The 14,410-nt window shown below is 35.6% G+C and overlaps 2 protein-coding genes across 2 annotated transcripts; both read right to left on the bottom strand.

Moving 5' to 3' along the window:
• Window positions 1-390: 390 nt before the first annotated feature.
• On the bottom strand, window positions 391-1,347 carry LOC121451824 (olfactory receptor 143-like). The gene has a single exon (XM_041657590.1). It carries the CDS (start codon window positions 1,339-1,341, stop codon window positions 391-393), a length of 951 nt encoding a protein of 316 aa, XP_041513524.1. The 5' UTR covers window positions 1,342-1,347.
• Window positions 1,348-8,671: 7,324 nt separating this feature from the next.
• On the bottom strand, window positions 8,672-14,034 carry LOC121451861 (olfactory receptor 143-like). Its single transcript, XM_041657651.1, has 2 exons — window positions 14,022-14,034; window positions 8,672-9,600 (listed from the first exon to the last, which is right to left on the bottom strand). Exons 1-2 carry the CDS (start codon window positions 14,032-14,034, stop codon window positions 8,672-8,674), a joined length of 942 nt encoding a protein of 313 aa, XP_041513585.1.
• Window positions 14,035-14,410: the final 376 nt, after the last annotated feature.

Raw genomic sequence — 14,410 nt, 5'->3', positions numbered from 1 at the left:
AAGCAAAGAAAACCAAAATTGTATTAGAAATAAAAACAGAAAAATGTAGAATATAAAGAACACAGTCCATGAATTTACATCAAAAGGAGTCACACAACAAAAATCCTTATGTATTGTTATCTTTGGAATGGAAAGATTGAGGAACAGGATCTTGATCTGATATAGGCAATGGCCAATATTTTGGAGCCATAATAAAACTAAAAACAGTTCAAATTGGAAAAATAATAGACACCAGATTTATATCTAATAATGACAGGTTGAGGAATTCCACTAGAAATCTTCTCCAGACTCTAGGGAGAAAAGAAGAAAGCAGAATAAATGAATTGAGAAAGACAAAGAAGACAGGATATGGTAACGCATTGCATAAGGTTAAGGAACCATCACTGTTACTCAGCTTGTGATTCGCTTCATAGTTTTCTTCACAGCATCTTTGACATCTTTGTTTCTGAGACTGTAAATGAGAGGATTCATCATGGGGATCACAAGAGTATAAAACACTGAGAAAATTTTTCCCTGGCCCACAGACTCAGCAGATGCTGGCTTGACATAAGCAAGCAGCCCGGATCCATAAAAGAGACTAACAGTTATAATGTGAGACCCACAGGTCCCCAAGGCCTTGAACCAGCCCTTACCTGATGACATATGAATGATATTGAAAAGAATAATAGCATATGAGACTAAAATAATGATGCTAGATAAAATGAGAATTGTTCCAACTACAGCAGAACTCACAAGCTCATTGACATAGGTGCCACTGCAGGAGAGCTGAAGGAGAGGAAAGATGTCACACATGTAGTGGTTGATGATGTTAGAATCACAAAAGCTGAGCCTGATCATAAATCCTGTGTGAACCATGGCCCCAGCAAAACCCATCAGGTAAGAACCAAACATCAGCAGACAACATATCTTAGGTGACATGACAGTTGTGTACTGGAGGGGCTGACAAATGGCCACATAGCGATCATCGGCCATGGCTGTCAACACATAACAATCAGAGTTCACAAAAAAACAGAAGAAAAACAGCTGACTCATGCATCCTTTAAAGGAGATGGTGTTCTTCTCTGAAACAAAGCCCATCAGCATTTTTGGAGTACAAACAAATGAATAACAGAAATCAATGCAGGAGAGATTGAAGATGAAAAAGTACATGGGAGTGTGAAGATGTGAATTCAGACAAATGAGATTCATTAAGCTCAGGTTTCCCACCACAGTGGCTATGTAGTTTAACAAGAAGAAGATGAACAGGGGCAACTGGAGACCTGGTTGATCTGTTAATCCCATAAGAATGAACTCAGTCACCGAAGAGTTACTTTTTATAGCCATTTGTTTTACAGGTTGCATCTGGAATAAAAGGAGTAGAAAAGGACATTAACAAATAACCTATCTTTGATTCCAGAGGAAGAAGTGGAGTTACTGCTTCCTAACTTGGGGTTTAGTGAACATACAGTAAGACATACAAACAACACAGCAGGATACACAACTGTTTTTCTTTGTTCATGAGAAAGCATCATTTCCTCTTTCCTCACACCCATTTTATTTGCATGTATCCACAGGAGATCCATATAGTACTCCAATATCTCTGAACATTATTTCCTCTGTTTTCCTAGACATTACAGGGAATTGGCGCAGAAAACAGTACCATGTAAGTAATCTGTAGGGATTTGGGCAAGGCAAAATTATTTACTCCTCACCTTGATTTTTTCCATCTCTACCTTCTCTCAGAACTCATGATGTCTTGCTATTAACTGTTTTGAGAGGGCTACAGTTAACAATAATGATTTAGGTTATAGTCATCAATAAGACAGGCCTCTTCTACTCTAGGAGTACTATGGGTGAACTAACATCATCTGTATTTGAGAAGTTCATCAGAAATTTATTTTAACATATAAAAAGAAAATCAATATTTTCTACGAATATCATATTCCTTGACTTAAATAGGAATATGCATCTTAAAAACAAGATATTTAGATAATTCATTAGAAAGCCAGGAAATTGTTCTCTTTGTTGCAGGACTTCTTCCCACATTGGATGAACTCTTGAGGGTAGACATAGCTTAGCTTATGTTTGTATCCAGTGTCATAACTAGTGATGGGGGTTCAGAGATAATATCATTTCCCAGCAGGAGTACCTGATCATCAGGGCAGAGTTCTTATTGGTCCCTTATCTCATTATGCTCATTATACTTTGTATAACTCAAAAGAGAAATATCCAGGGACATGGCTACTTGCCATTTGTAACTTTCTTATGAGTAGAGTAATAAACATTAGACCAATGAGAAACACTGTAGAAAAGTTTAGTATAAGAAGGATTTTAGGTCAATATAAGTTTAAATCCATATTTTGTAATTTGTAACTACAGAACTGCAGATTTCTCTGACACTTGTTTACATATAATTTTAAAATAGACTCAAAGAATTATTTGATTTTGTATCAGTGTTGAATTCTTTCCTAGAACATGCAAATCTGTGTTTCAATTTTAGTCCTGCAAAAATATACAGTCATAATGTTAAATAAAAGAGATATCTCACTTGTGATTCAATAAAATAATTTGTAAAGGGTATTCGAACTCTATTGGTTATCTGAAAAGTGGCTAATAACTCTTAGCTACCCTTTATTCCAGATTCTTGTTCAAATAAATTAACTTCCTCAATTTCAGCAATATTTAAATTTCAAGTAGATATTATCCTGTGGTACTGTCTACAAAGTGGAACAGAAAATAATATATGTCCTTGGACCCTTTCCCCTTCCTACTAATATCTACTTCCATGATCACAAGCAACGGTTATCAAAAAAGTATTTTTGTTTCTATTTTAAGGCATTCCATGGGTACTACTAAGAATAAGAAAATTGTGCATCAAAGCATCGTACAACACTAGGTGCATTTTTTTTTTGAGATTAAGATGATATATAAAACTAAATTTTGTAAAAAAATTTCCAAGCATTTTGTCCTGGATAAACTTAAAATGTCAATTTAAAACAGTAAACATTAAAAATCAAAAGTTTAACCCATTATGTATAGATAATTTGAATGATTCCTGGGCTATCTATATTTCTGTCAATAGATCAATTAATCCTTTTCTATTTTTGCTGTTGAAATAATAAATTATCTACTAAACTTTAATTTTCACCCAAAAGATGATATTTTTCCTTGCTATAAATGTATTAGTACATAAATTTTGTATCTAACTTGTTTTTTAATAAATATTACATCCATTCTTTTAATTTTGGTATTTTGGATTAAATCTCTGAACCTCACACTTATGCAGAAACTGTTCTTACCCACTGAACTTATTCACTTATTAATTTTCTGTTGATTTTTTGATAGAATAAGTTTTTTTTTCTTTTTAAATATATTTCCAGATTATAGTTTCTCTTCCCTCAACTCATTCCTAGTTCCTCCTTACCTGCCCTGCCTTCCAAATATACTTCCTTTCTGTCTCTCATTAGAAAAGAGCAGACTTCTAAGAGATAACAACCAAACATAACAAAAGAAGACATAACAAGATAAACCTCACATTGAAATTGGAGAATACAAAACAACAAGAGAAAAAGATCTTCAAATATAGTCATGAGAATCAGAGACCCATTTTTTTCATACATGCAGGAGTTCCATAGAAATGCTAAATGACACCTAGAACATGTATATAGAAGACCTGGTGCAGACTTTTGTTGGCCCTGTGCTTGCTGTTTCTGTCTTTGTGAGTTCCTATGTACTTTGCTCGATAGATTTAGTGTACCTTGTTCTGCTTTCCAATACCCACTCTGGCTCTTTCACTCTAGCTCTGCTTCTGTAGAATTGCTTGAGCTGCAAGTGAAGAAATTCGATGGAGATGTCACCTTTACACTCTTAGAAATGTTTGTCTCAAGGTCTCACTCTCTGTGTAATGACTGACTGTTGGACTCTTTTTTGTTCCTACCTGTTGTAGCAAGAAGCCTTTCTGATGGTAGAATATCATTCTCATTTTGTTTTACTTTTAATTTTACTTTATTTTAATTTTATTTTTTTAACGTCTTTACCTCTAGTACTCTGAGATATCTAATTCCCAGTTCTTGGTCAAATAATCAGTACTAGGTATGGGTTCCAACTAATAAAGTGGATCTTAAATCAAATCAAACATTAATTGGTTACACCTACAAGCTTTGAGCTACCATTGCCCTGGCATATTTTACAAGCAGGACAGATTGTAGATCAAATGCTTTGTTCCTGGGCTGGTGTCTAGATTTATATTTTGGTAGTCAGCAGAGTACCTTCCCATAGCAAACACATTAGAAACTATGGGTGAAGGTTTTATGTGAGTGCAAATTCTTCCCCATATTCAGTGATTTGTACTGGTGGTCTTGCTGTCACTTTGTAGAGGGCAACCTATTGTGGTAGTAACAGCTTTGGTTGTTTGAGGATTTTCATGGATCTTCTTTGGCCAGCAATGAAGTTGGATGTGATTCAGGTCCACTACAGAAAGCTTTTATTCTTACCAAGAGATGGCCAATTGGAATTCTATCTCTCTCTTTATTTCGAGACTTTACTGCAATCGTTTCCATTAATTTTATGAATTTTCTGTTGTACTAGAATTTCATACTACTCCTCAAATGGCCCTCAGTTCTAGCTGTATTTCTTCACATTTCCTCCCTCAAGCCCATCTTCCCTTCCCCTAAGCCTCATCCTCTAGTTCCTGATAATATTCTCCTAATAAACCCATACGATTTCCCCCTCCCAAGGAGATCTAAATGGCACCTCTTTATTTCCTCTAAACCTATCCTCTGTGATCTATGTATTGTGGTTTGCTGTAATTACTTTCATACCTACAATCCAGAGAAAAGCAAATGCATACCATATTTGTCTTTCTGGGTCTAGGGTAATCTCAGTAGAGATTATTTTTTTATAGGTATAACCATTTGCCAGCAAATTTCATGGTGTCATTCTTTATAAGTAATATTCCATTGTGTAAATGTACCATATTTTGTTCATCCATTTTTCCCTTTAGAGACATGTAGATTCTGAAGTGTCTGACTACTATGAATAAGGCTGCAATGAACATGGTTAAGCAAATATCCCTGTAGGATGAAGTATCCCTTGTATATATGATAATGGGTGATAGAGTCGGATCTTGATGCATATAGTTGTTTGTGAACTTTGTGAAGAAACATCATACCGGTTTCTGCAGTTATTTTACATGTTTGAACTCCCACCAGCATTGGAGGAGTATTCTCCTTATTCCACATTCTTACCAGCATGAGTTGTCACTTATAATACTGAGCTTAACCATTCTGAAAGGTATAAAATGGAATCTCAAAGTAGTTTTGAATTGCATTTTCCTGATGGCTAAGGATATTAAACCTTTTAAAAAGTGTTTCTCAGCCATTTGAGTTTCCTCCACTGGGGAATTTTATTTAAATTTGTACTCTATTTTTAATTGAATTATTCAGTTTTTGAAATCCAGTTTCTTGAGTTCTTTATATATTTTGGACAGTAATCCTTATCTGGCATGGAGTTGGTAAAAGTCTTTTCCCATTATGTAGGCTTCCACTTTGTCTAAATGACTTGACTGTGTTCTTTTCTTTACAGAAGCTTTTCAATTTCATGATGTCCCATTTATTAATTGTTGGTTTTTAATGGCTGTGTTATCTGTGTTTTGTTCAGAATATCTTCTTCTTTGACAGTTTTTAGGTCTTGTTTAGGCAACTTTATTTTTGATATTTTATGGTGCTATTTCCCTGTCATATTTAGAAGATTCTGGTTGAATACAGCAGATGGATGAGGAAAATGAAATAAATATAGTACTACATATGCAATATCCACAACAATAAAACAAAGATAATAATGAACATGAGATAATGTCACCTGTAAATTATAAGAAAAATGTATATTATAGTTTTCTATTGTTTTATTATGAATAAATCAATTTTAGATCTAAATAAATGTATAATGTCTAATGGGCTTCTTAAAGCATCTACTTGTTAAAGAAAGAGCAGTATGCCTTGGAAAACAGGTCCTTAACAAAACTCAGAAAAAGCACCACTAATCTAAAAAAAATTAATGAAATGTGCTGTACAGCTTACCCTGCTGGATTCACTTTGAAACCATTCTTGCATGGGGAAATGATTATTTTTTTTAAATATTGCCTCTAAGCCTTGTAGATTGTCTTGTTTCTTGAGACATCTTTGTTCGTGCTTCCTTGCTCATCAAAAGCCTACTTTTGGACTCATTATAAAACAACTTAGAAATTCTCCATATCCTATTATACTTTTCTTTCTGTACTTTCATAACTTCATAAAATTCACAGTATTTAAAATGTCTGGAATTTTAATATTTATAGGCTATATAATATAATATAAAAATATATAATATAGTAATATAATATAGAAATATCTGTATTCTCCACTGCCATCAATTTTGTATCCTTAAACACATCTTATAACCATTTTCTTATTCACACACAGTACAGAAAAAGAAGTATATTAAACAGCCTATTATAAAATGCTACATGTGTTATGATATTTCAGTCACTTTTTTCTAAGATAAAATTGGGAGATATAAAGCTTACATATTAAAATAGGCAGTTTTGAATGCCATATTTAAGTTATAAATACATATATCTTAACAAAATCATAATATATTTACATATATGCTTATATATGTATATTGATGTTGATTAGCAAACACAAAACTATGGAAAAAGCTGTGGTTTATTTCTGGTAATAGACCTTTTGTTGAAAGAGAATCCTTGTCATATAATAAGGATAAAAGCAGATTGGACCAGAACTTTTTAAAAACAATCACAGACATAATCCACAAATGAAAAAAAACTAATGATAATTCTATTTATTTTCAGGACAAATTATCAGTTCACCACAACAGTATCAGTTGGGTTTGAAGAAATCCATGGACACTAATGCAATCTTATATAGGTTCAAATATCTGTAAATAATTGAACATTAATCCAAGAAAATATATAGTAACATTAAAGGCACATATCTAAAAGTTCAGACTAAGAAATATCTTTAAAATTCTCTGACAAATTCTCAAAATACTGATTAAGTTATAGTGCACAATTTATGTCATCCATTTTTTAAGGCAAATACAGTGATTAATACCCTGGAAAAGGAAATAGATATTCAGAATTCTTCCAGAAAAAGAAAGTGGGGATTAATTTATACATAAACCATTCAACTACCCAATATTCTTTGGATGGATAAATGTATCAGAAAAAAAAACAGTTGGTAGTGTTAGTTTAAAATAATAAAATATCATTTCAAGCTCCAGTGTTTGAAGAGCATGGTGTCTTCAGCAGCAGAGTCTTGCCTTAAATTATGGGGGCCAATCAAGGCCCACAGAATAGAATGAATTATTTGGGAGAGTCTTCTCAACTCCTTTGCAGAACAGCTCAACAGAAGGTTCCCATGCCTGGCACTGAAGATTTGTGGTGACTAGTTCTCAGAGTATCTAATGATGTGACACAAACAGACACGGACGCACGCAGTCAATAGTGCTACCCAGCTTTACAGCCGATGAACAATGACTATGTCCCAAGGTGCTATGATGACATTTAGCAGCCTTGGAGGCAACCAATAGTTGTCTAAGTATTTTAAAGCTTGCATAATAGAAGGGAATTGATTGTTGTTACTGTAAACCTGGCCCACTAACCATGTTGGAGAAACTGTGGAGAACCTGCTACTGTGGCTTTCCCAAGTCACTGCATAAAAAATACTTATACCCACAGATAAGTATAACTCCAATAATCATTAAAGACACTTTGTTTTGTAGCAGATGTTGACAATTATAAACCCACAGTTGACCAAAATTAAGAGGACAATTGGCCATGAGATGCCCATCCCCAATGAATACATAATTCACTATAACCACTACACCATAAGCTGAGAGCATATCAAGGATGAGGTTTGCAAAGATAATAAGAGATAGACGACCAGGATGTCTGCTGTGAGATAGTGTCTTTTATTTACCTCAGGAAATTGTATCCATACAATCTCAAAAGTACAGCTCCAAGAATAAGACCTGTACAACAAAAACAGTAGAAATAGTTGACATGCCAGTGTGGATAAGGGAAACTTCAGAAGACTCCATCCCCAGAAGTGCTACAGGTGATAAATAGATGTTGGGAAAAGAAGAACTCAGTCTTCTCCAGGGAAGAGCACTCTGATTGGTTATCAGATAATGAACAGTTGTCATAAAAGTATATAAATATAAGTAACAGTAAATAGTCTAAGCATACGTGAAAATGTGCTGTTATATGTGCATATATATTAAATTAAAATAGAGGTGAAACATTTGAGACAGGAATGGGGAAACATGAAAGGAATTTGAGGAAGTAAAGTCAGTGACATATAATGTATATATTATAATCATATATCACATTCTGTCTAATACAGGGTATGGGAGTAAGTTGCAGCCACATTCTTACAATAGAAGTCTCCAGACCATGAATAAGCCCATACAATTAAAACTCCATTCTATGCAAAGAGATGACAAAATGCAACTGCATGGAGAATAAAGACAAGATACTATACTAGAAATATTTCTTTATACTCTAAAACTATTATAGAAAGAAAAATAAAGAGAAGGAAAGGACATCACAGAAGGAAGTTGATAGGGAAGAAAAATTAAGTGAAAGACCACATTGGGTTCATGGAGGATGTCAGCATCCTAACCAGTCCACTTAGACTGTAATTCTCTTCAATGTTTTCTTCATAGCAAGTTTGACATCCTTGTTCCTGAGGCTATAAATGAGCGGGTTCAGCAAAGGCAGAACAAACGTGTAAACTACTGAAAAAAATTTCCTCTGAACCACAGACTCTGCAGATGATGGTTTGATATGAGCAAGCAGACCAAATCCGTAGAACAAGGCAACAGTTATTATGTGAGAACTACATGTGCTCACGGCTTTGGACCAACCTTTAGATGATGACAAATGAATAATATTAACAAGAATCAAAGCATAGGAGGACACAATGATGATGCTAGAAACAGCAACAACTACAGCAACGGAAACAGAACTCACAAGCTCATTGGCATGACTGTTCTCACAGGAGAGCTCCAGGAGTGGGAATGTATCACACATGTAGTGGTTTATGAATTTTGAATCACAAAACCTGAGTCTGATAATACATCCTGTGTGCACAATGGCACTAGAGAGCCCCATCAAGTGTGAAGCAAGCATTAGCAGAGAACAAGCCCCGGGAGACATGACTACTGTGTACATCAGGGGCCTACAGATGGCCACATACCTATCGTAGGCCATGGCTGTCAGCACGAAGCACTCTGAATTAACAAAAAGGCAGAAGAAAAAAAGTTGAGTCATGCATCCTCTGAAGGAGATGGTGTTGATTTCTGAGACAAAACTCATCAGTGTTTTGGGGGTAAAAACAAATGAATAACAGAAGTCAATGAAGGACAAATTGAAGATAAAAAAGTACATTGGTGTGTGAAGATGAGAATTCAGACAGATAAGACACATTAAACTCAAGTTTCCCAACACAGTGGCTATGTAGTTCACAAAGAACAGGAGAAACAGGGGCAGCTGGAGCACAGGGTGGTCTGTTAATCCCATGAGAATAAATTCAGTCACTGAAGAGTCATTCTCCATATCTATTAGCTTTGCAGGAGACATCTGGTGGAACATCAGTCAGAATCAGATGACCTTAACAAGAAACCATGGATCATGACGTCAGAGAGAGAGAGCTGGAGCTCATTGTTTCCTACTTCAGGGTTTCTAAGACATCCAAAGAACATGACTACCTCTTTTTCTCAATTCACCCCTCCCCACCCACAATGAGTGACTCTGTCCTGAGGAAATTCTGATAGGAATGTTGCTGAGCATTTCCCCATTCTTTAATCTCCACTAATGATTTTGGATTAAAGGAGTAATCCTGTGAGTTTCTCTGGATCTCATAATTAATATTGCTTTGTACTTCAAGGGAAATTATAAATACATGGATGAATCGGGACTTACCTTCATTCTGGATGCTTCACTGCTGTTGAAGCTCAGAGGCCTTCTTTCCCAGTTTTCTAAAGAGTCTGAGTTTCTGGTTACAAATGAAGTTACACTCTTCATTATCAGAGCAGGTCCATTCTGAACTTCTACAACCAGTACACTGTGGGAAATAGCATGATATTTACTTGAGAGTTTATCTAGTTTTTTTTTTCCTTACCTACATGACAGAAAAGAAATGTGTGAAGATTCAAGTAGCACCTCATTTAAATTACAGTCTATTTAATGGACCAGCACAGAAAATTATTTTCACTTTTATGGTTTCCTTTTGTGTTTCATGAGTCCCATGATGGTAGAAATTTCTGAGCTTATTTACAATAGAAACCATAAATCTAATTTTGAATCTTTGGGGATTTAAAGATTTTCTCAATTTGTAATTTCCCTCCAGGAGTACCTAGTTCCCTGGGCAGAGTTGCATATTGTCATTTGAGAATTTTCCACTGTGTAAGAACTAATCTATTATAAGGAAACCTAAGATGTAATACTTTGTCATTAATAAGTGTTTCCTACAATCCATTGAGATTTCATTAACAAATATGCAATGCTTTAGTAATCAACAGGAAATTTTCTAAGGAATAGAGAAGACACTTTAAGTCCATCTGAGTTGAAAACCATGTTGTGAGCTTTCTTTTTATGAAGCTACCCAAATGTTACATAATTGTACTGATCATTATTTATATTTGTAACTCCATATTCTTCTATGTAGCTGTGAAACATGGTTCATAAATGATAGATTGGAGGGTTAGAGGCAGGATGGAGGGGGAAAGAACAAAAGAGACTTCATGACCAAGGGACATTTCTGGGTTAGGGAGAAACCTGGTATCAGAGAAAACCCCAGGAACACACAAGGATAACCCCCAACTAAGACTTCTAACAATAGTGGAAAGTGTACATGAACTGGTCATCTACTGTAAGCCGATTGGTGACTTTCCTATTTGTCAATAGAAATAATCTATCCAGAAACTGATGGAAACAGGGACATATTCACAGACAAACACTGCACTGAGCTCTGAGGTCTTGAAGAAAAAGGAGAAGAAGGATTGTATAAACTATGGGGCTCAGGATGGAGGAAACCACAGACACACCTACCTAATTACAGTTAGAGTCTTGATATAAGACAGACCTACGCCCTCTGCAGGTGTGTGACAATTGTGTAGTCTGGTCTCTCAGTAAGGCCTTCCAATGGTAAGAACAGGAACTCTCCTTGGCTCTTTGTTGGTTTTGTATAACCTGTTATTGATGCTGGACAATATCTTGATGTGTCATACTTTGTACAAGTCAACGGGAGTTCTGCCTGTTCCTGGAGATGGAGGAGGAGTGGATGGTGGGATAGAGGGGAAAGAGAAGGGTATATGAGTAAGGAGGGAGGAAAAAATGGATGGAATGTAAAATAAATGAAAAAATCTTATTTAAATAAAATTAAAAAGGAAAAGATAGATTGGCATACATATTAGTTGCCCTCTAAGTTTCAGCAAAATGGATCTAATTTATGGTAATAAAGACAGCCTCTTCAAAAAATGCTGTTGGGAAAACTGGATATCCACCATAAAGAAAATAGAACTAGATTCCGATCTCTTACTCTGTAAAAAAATCAATTTAATATAAAATGTACCAATGTCCCTAAAATAAGACCTGAAATTTTTAAATCACTAGAGAAAAAATGCTTCAAGATCTGGACACAGCCAATCATATTATGAATAAGACTCCAAATAGCACAGAAAACAATTGAGTCAATGAATGAAATTACATAAAACCAAAAAGTTCTGCACATTGATGGAGGAAGGTCATAGGTTAATTAATAAAGAAACTGCTTGGCCTGTTAGGTTACAACATAGGTGGGTAAAGTAAACAGAACAGAATGCTGGGAGGAAGAGGAAGTGAGCTCAGATGCCAGGCCGCTCCTCTCCATGGCAGACGTGATGAAGCTCCGACCCAGGATGGACATAGGCTAGAATCATCCTGGTAAGCGCACCTCGTGGTGCTACACACATTAATAGAAATGGACCAAGTAGTGTTTACATGAATACAGTTTGTGTGTCGTTATTTTGGGGCATAAGCTAGCCGGGTGGCCGGGAGCTGGGTGGCAGGAATGCAGCCCCACAGCTCCCTCTACAGCACATGAAAATAATAATTAATGGGCTAATGAGACAGCATTCAGAATAGAAGAAAAATATTTGTCTGATATTCATCAGAAATTACATAAGTATTCAAATGAATAAAGAATAAAAGCTCTAAAAATCTAGTCCTTAAGAAGAATAGCAAATAGCTAATGAATATATGAAAAAATACTCTCTGTAGCCATCTACAAATCATAACTCCACTGAAGTTATACATTGAATCTCATGCCTGTAATCCTAGAAACAGGTTGATTTCTCTGGAATTTTTCAGTGAATTATGGACTGCAGAGAAAGAAAGTAGAAAGACAAAAAGAACAAAAATGCATGTTGGGATTATATCTCACTAATTCAAAATATCTATCAAAAGTAAACAAGTAACAACTAACTAAGGTATTAAAAGAAAGTTATCCTTGTATGCAATTGGTAGAAATATAAAGTAGTTCTGACACTTTGGAAACGAGAGTCTAAGTTCCCCCAGAAGAAATAAAATAGAGTCACCACATGATCCCATTATGTTACCTCTGTTGTCTAACAGCTAGTTATACCTGAGCACTGTGTTCCTTAAATCCTTCTGTGTAGCTGAGTTTATATATAAGTACAGAACTGAATGAATGGATAAAGAAAATAGATTGTGGATGCATGATAGAACTAAATTCTGAAGTTGAAGAAAACAGCATGGAAGTGAAGAACAAATCAAGTGAAGTGTTAGGTTCAGAGAGATATGATGCTTTCTGCTCTGTGCAGAAGCTACATTCAAGAGAGGACTGTGTGGGCACAAACAGTGATGGTGAAATTACTTTGTTTACATCCATTAAAATTCCATACTGAAGACTATTAGTTTACACTTTCAATAAATGCTAAAAGAGAACCACAAGAAAAAGAAGAATGACTCATGAGCAACAGGAATCTCCAAAGTTTGAAAATGGCATGGCATCAAGCATACAACACCACAGCATCATTCTGAAGGGTCTCATGGCCCTAGAACTTCACTGTGCTTCTCCCATTCCTCTTCTCCTCCTAATGCCTAGCAGTCATATACACTGCATATCACTGGGGGTTTGTCTACTCCACATGCTAGTGTTCCTGGACTCACCTGGTATCCAGCCTGTATAGACTGGGTTCTTCACTCAGGAATATGTGCTTTTAAGACATCTCCACATTTTCTCAAGGCCTAGTCCCTAGCTTCTTTCAATTTTTTTATATGGAATTTGAGGCAGGGCAATAGTACAAGCACAAGCAAGCTCATGCAAACTCATAAAAAGTAAGCAAAATTGACCAGGACAAATGGTGAATGAACCAAAATCATGGTAGGTAATGTCATGTACTCTGATCCACCCCCTCAACCTTTTCACAATAAAGAACGTCTGCATTGGAATCTCTTGGAGTGTGCTTTGTTGCCTCCACATCAAAAACACCTCTTGCCAGGTTAGTGGTGTGGGGATTTAGAAATATAAGAAAGGGTGCAAAGACACATGGAAAATATTGAAACAGAAATCACAGAATAGTACCAGGAGGGGATTCCATCAAATATTGAATTTTTTTGCATTTAATTTTTTACATATTGTTATACCCCAATACAAAAGGGGGGAAAGCAACAAAATACTTCTTTAACATAATACAAAGGACAACTGGAGCAGTTAATTGCTTTAACACTTTGAAACATCAAGTTAGCATTTTGTTGTTTAGGCAGTAAAGCTACCCAAAAGCAAGTATTCTAAAGACAGTTATTCCCCAAGTAACATCATATTACAAAAAGAAAGAAAAAGCAAGCAAAGAAAGAAAGAAAAGAACAAAAGTGCATTTGCATATCCTGACCATCTGTCAGAATGAAATGGATCTACTTGTATAATAATCTTAATGTTAAAAAAGAAATCACATCCTAAGTCAGTATGTATAGCTACACTTATCAACCATTTTAAACAACCACCAAACTCTCTGACTAACAGAGAAGGTGACAATAGGATCACATCCTTTGGCCTCCACATCTCAACCCATGCCCTTCTCCAAGGAAACAGGGATTGCACAACAGGCAGCAGCAACAAACCCGCAAAAACTACAACTGGTATTCAACCTGGATGGACCCTATCACTTTGCTCACTTTTTGGGTTCTCCTTACCCTCTTTTGAATATTTTTCTTTCTTGTTTGCTTCCTTGGCGACTGTCCCCATCCAGATTCTCCACCACTGTCCTGAGTCCACTCCTTCAGCTGATTTTGGTGAGTTGACCCCTATTTTTGTTTTCTAAGTTATTGGCAAGTTGGGACTTTCTTTCCTATCCCTGCATTTTCTTT

The sequence above is a fragment of the Microtus oregoni genome, unplaced genomic scaffold (genome assembly GCF_018167655.1).
Source record: "Microtus oregoni isolate MIOR12 unplaced genomic scaffold, Mior012 000008F_ref0000371, whole genome shotgun sequence".
In the NCBI taxonomy this organism is placed as follows: domain Eukaryota; kingdom Metazoa; phylum Chordata; class Mammalia; order Rodentia; family Cricetidae; genus Microtus; species Microtus oregoni.
Note: the sequence above shows the minus strand (reverse complement) of the source record. Positions and strands in the feature narration are given on the sequence as shown.